General features: G+C 46.3%; 1 protein-coding gene across 1 annotated transcript; it reads left to right on the top strand.

Annotated features, from left to right (window-relative positions):
- Positions 1-619: 619 nt before the first annotated feature.
- Positions 620-969, top strand: PPTG_15206 (hypothetical protein; the record flags this gene model as incomplete). The annotated part of the gene is made up of 2 exons (XM_008912576.1): positions 620-760; positions 826-969. 2 exons carry the CDS (start codon positions 620-622, stop codon positions 967-969), a joined length of 285 nt encoding a protein of 94 aa, XP_008910824.1.
- Positions 970-2,535: the final 1,566 nt, after the last annotated feature.

Below are 2,535 nucleotides of genomic sequence, written 5' to 3'. Positions count from 1 at the left end.
AAAAACCCTGGTTCACGGGTTTGCTGTCAGTTGGACTCAGAGGGGAGGTTTTATAGAGCCTTCTTATGTATTGGTAGTGCTGTGAATGTGCAAGACGCATTTTTACCTGTTTGGGAGTGCGATGGCACGCACATGAAGGATCCGTCGTACAATGGCATTTGTTTGACAATTATTGGTAAGGACGGGAACAATCAAAATGTACCTATTGCCGTGGCCTACATTTACATAGAGACCATCCACAACTTTGCCTCGTTTTTCGGAAACTGTATTGTCGCTGAACATTCGGCCTGCGTTTTGCGACAGAGGAAAACAGCTAACAGCTCAAGCCTTGTTGCTTCGCATCAACATGAAAATACAATTGAAATTCTGCACACTGCATATCAGGTTTAACACCATGGACAAGTTCAAGTCTCTGAGGTTAAACTTGAAGTCCGTAAACGACGATATTTTTTCGCTTCAAGGCGCTTCTACAATCGAAGGGTATGAGCTCATCAAAGCTAAGATAGCATCCAAGTATCCCGCCGGAATTTCAAAGGTTTTTGCGGAGAAGATCGTCGAGGAGCACGTTTGGAGCTACCTTTGCAGTATTCATCCCACAGATTGGTGTGTTGTCGGAAATATGAAGGCAACAACAGAGGAAATAAAGTGGACAGAGGGTAACTGGTCGTCTGTCCCAAAGCATGGCGACGCTTTGCCTCTGTTTGGTATCCGCACTACGAGTGCTGTCGAAGGAGAGAACAACGGGCTACTATGGGGACGTGTGCGGACCCAATTTGTGCTAGGTTCAGTCATGACGTACTGTACACGAGCACTCAAGTTTTGCAGAAGCGTAAGGAGCTCGTCCAGGAGTGGAATAGTGAAAGTTGTGATATCAATCCTCGCGCTCTGAACGAGTTCGAAAAGGAGAAAGAACTGGTAGCCCACCAGACAGTCGTGCAGGGAGACGAGTCTCTCTTCTACGTTTTTTGACGCCTTCGATAGCCGCAGTCTAGGTGGGGACGCACATCTCTACGAAGTTAACATGGACTGTGGAACTTGCACTCGATGCACTATTGCTGAGCAAATGCAAGTCCCTTGCCGTCACATGCAGGCAGTCGCTTTCTGGAGATCAAGGCAGACAAATAGTGGACTTCCGGCCTATGATATCAAGCACTACTTCCATGAAGCTTAGACTGTGTCGAAAATGGTAGAGGCCTTTGACTCCACTGTTATCAGTCTTCCTCTGTTTGACGAACTTGAGCAGACAAACGAAGTCAAGCCCCCACCGTTATATCGTCAAGCTGGTCAATCACGCAAGCGTTCGAAAGAATCCAGAGACTTTGCAACTGGTAAAAGAAGAACGCCAAACCGAGGTGAATGTGCTGGGTCACCGGCTCGAATAGTTCGTCAGTGTGTGCCTAGTGATGTACACAGCGTTGATGATAGCAAGGCAATTGCAGAGTTTTTCAACTCGCAAGTGAAGGGCGCGCGGAGAAGCAAACGGGAAACCTACACATGCAGCCGCTGTCAAGAAGCCGGTCAGAACGTGAGGAGCTGCACGACACCACTGATGGAGATAGAGGAAGCTGGGGTAAGTATCGCGCCAGGTATTTACGTTGTTGGAGAATGTCCATTCGTTGCCTGTGGAAAAAGCGCAGAATATGAAAGAGAGATCAATACGCATAATATGAAAAAAAATTGGTGCTGTCAGTGTGGGAATATTATCTTCAATATCCTGAAGGAACGTATAACAACACGGAGTATTGTAAGAGGCGGCAACTTGTGTGAACCGATGTGAACGATTATCTTGAAAGGCCTTGCACACGCTGCAATATATCCGCCACCACCTAAGAGCCCACCAAAAGATTAGAAGTTGTTAGGTCGAACGCAACGAGTCATTAGTAGCTGAGCACGTACCGAGTAATTCCTGTAAGAAAAGCGCCATCTCCAGCTCCCACTTTCGATGGCTTTCTCCCTCGTCTTCGCAGCACCGGGCTTTATTACCACATCTCACACTGTTACTAGCTCAGTAGTAGCGAAAGCATTCTTAAGCAGTAGCTGGAGAATCTTTGAGTGAATGGACGTCGAGAAAGAACGATCCGAGAACAACAACACCGTTCTCATATTGAAGTTTTGTTATTAGAGCTCACTATTGAATCAAATAGCAATAAACCGTATTATGAGGAGTGTGCATTTAGCAGCAACGCTAGGTAATGAATGCCGTGTCTGAGGGTGCAATAAAGTTCTCCAATCCAAGGCTATTTGACGCGTACCTCTGTATGTGAGATGGGTTAGAGCACTATTGGCCAAACTTGAGCGTCAATATGCTCGCTTCGTCACCAGTTATCAACACTACAGACACCAACAGCTGCATAACCAATGTCAGCAACAACGAAATGTTCAACACAAACAGTTGTCCGACGCACACAGCTGCGTTTTTGTTTTCAGCTGAGTGGAATGCTGCTCTGGAAGATATTCACCCTGCTTAATGCCTGTTAAATAACGTCATTAGTAGTAGTGCTTGTCAAAAAGGTTAGTCACATTACACCCACTCGA

The sequence above is a fragment of the Phytophthora parasitica genome (genome assembly GCF_000247585.1).
Source record: "Phytophthora parasitica INRA-310 unplaced genomic scaffold supercont2.48, whole genome shotgun sequence".
In the NCBI taxonomy this organism is placed as follows: domain Eukaryota; phylum Oomycota; class Peronosporomycetes; order Peronosporales; family Peronosporaceae; genus Phytophthora; species Phytophthora nicotianae.
The sequence above is the reverse complement of the archived record's forward strand: the minus strand, read 5'-3'. Positions and strand labels throughout refer to the sequence as shown.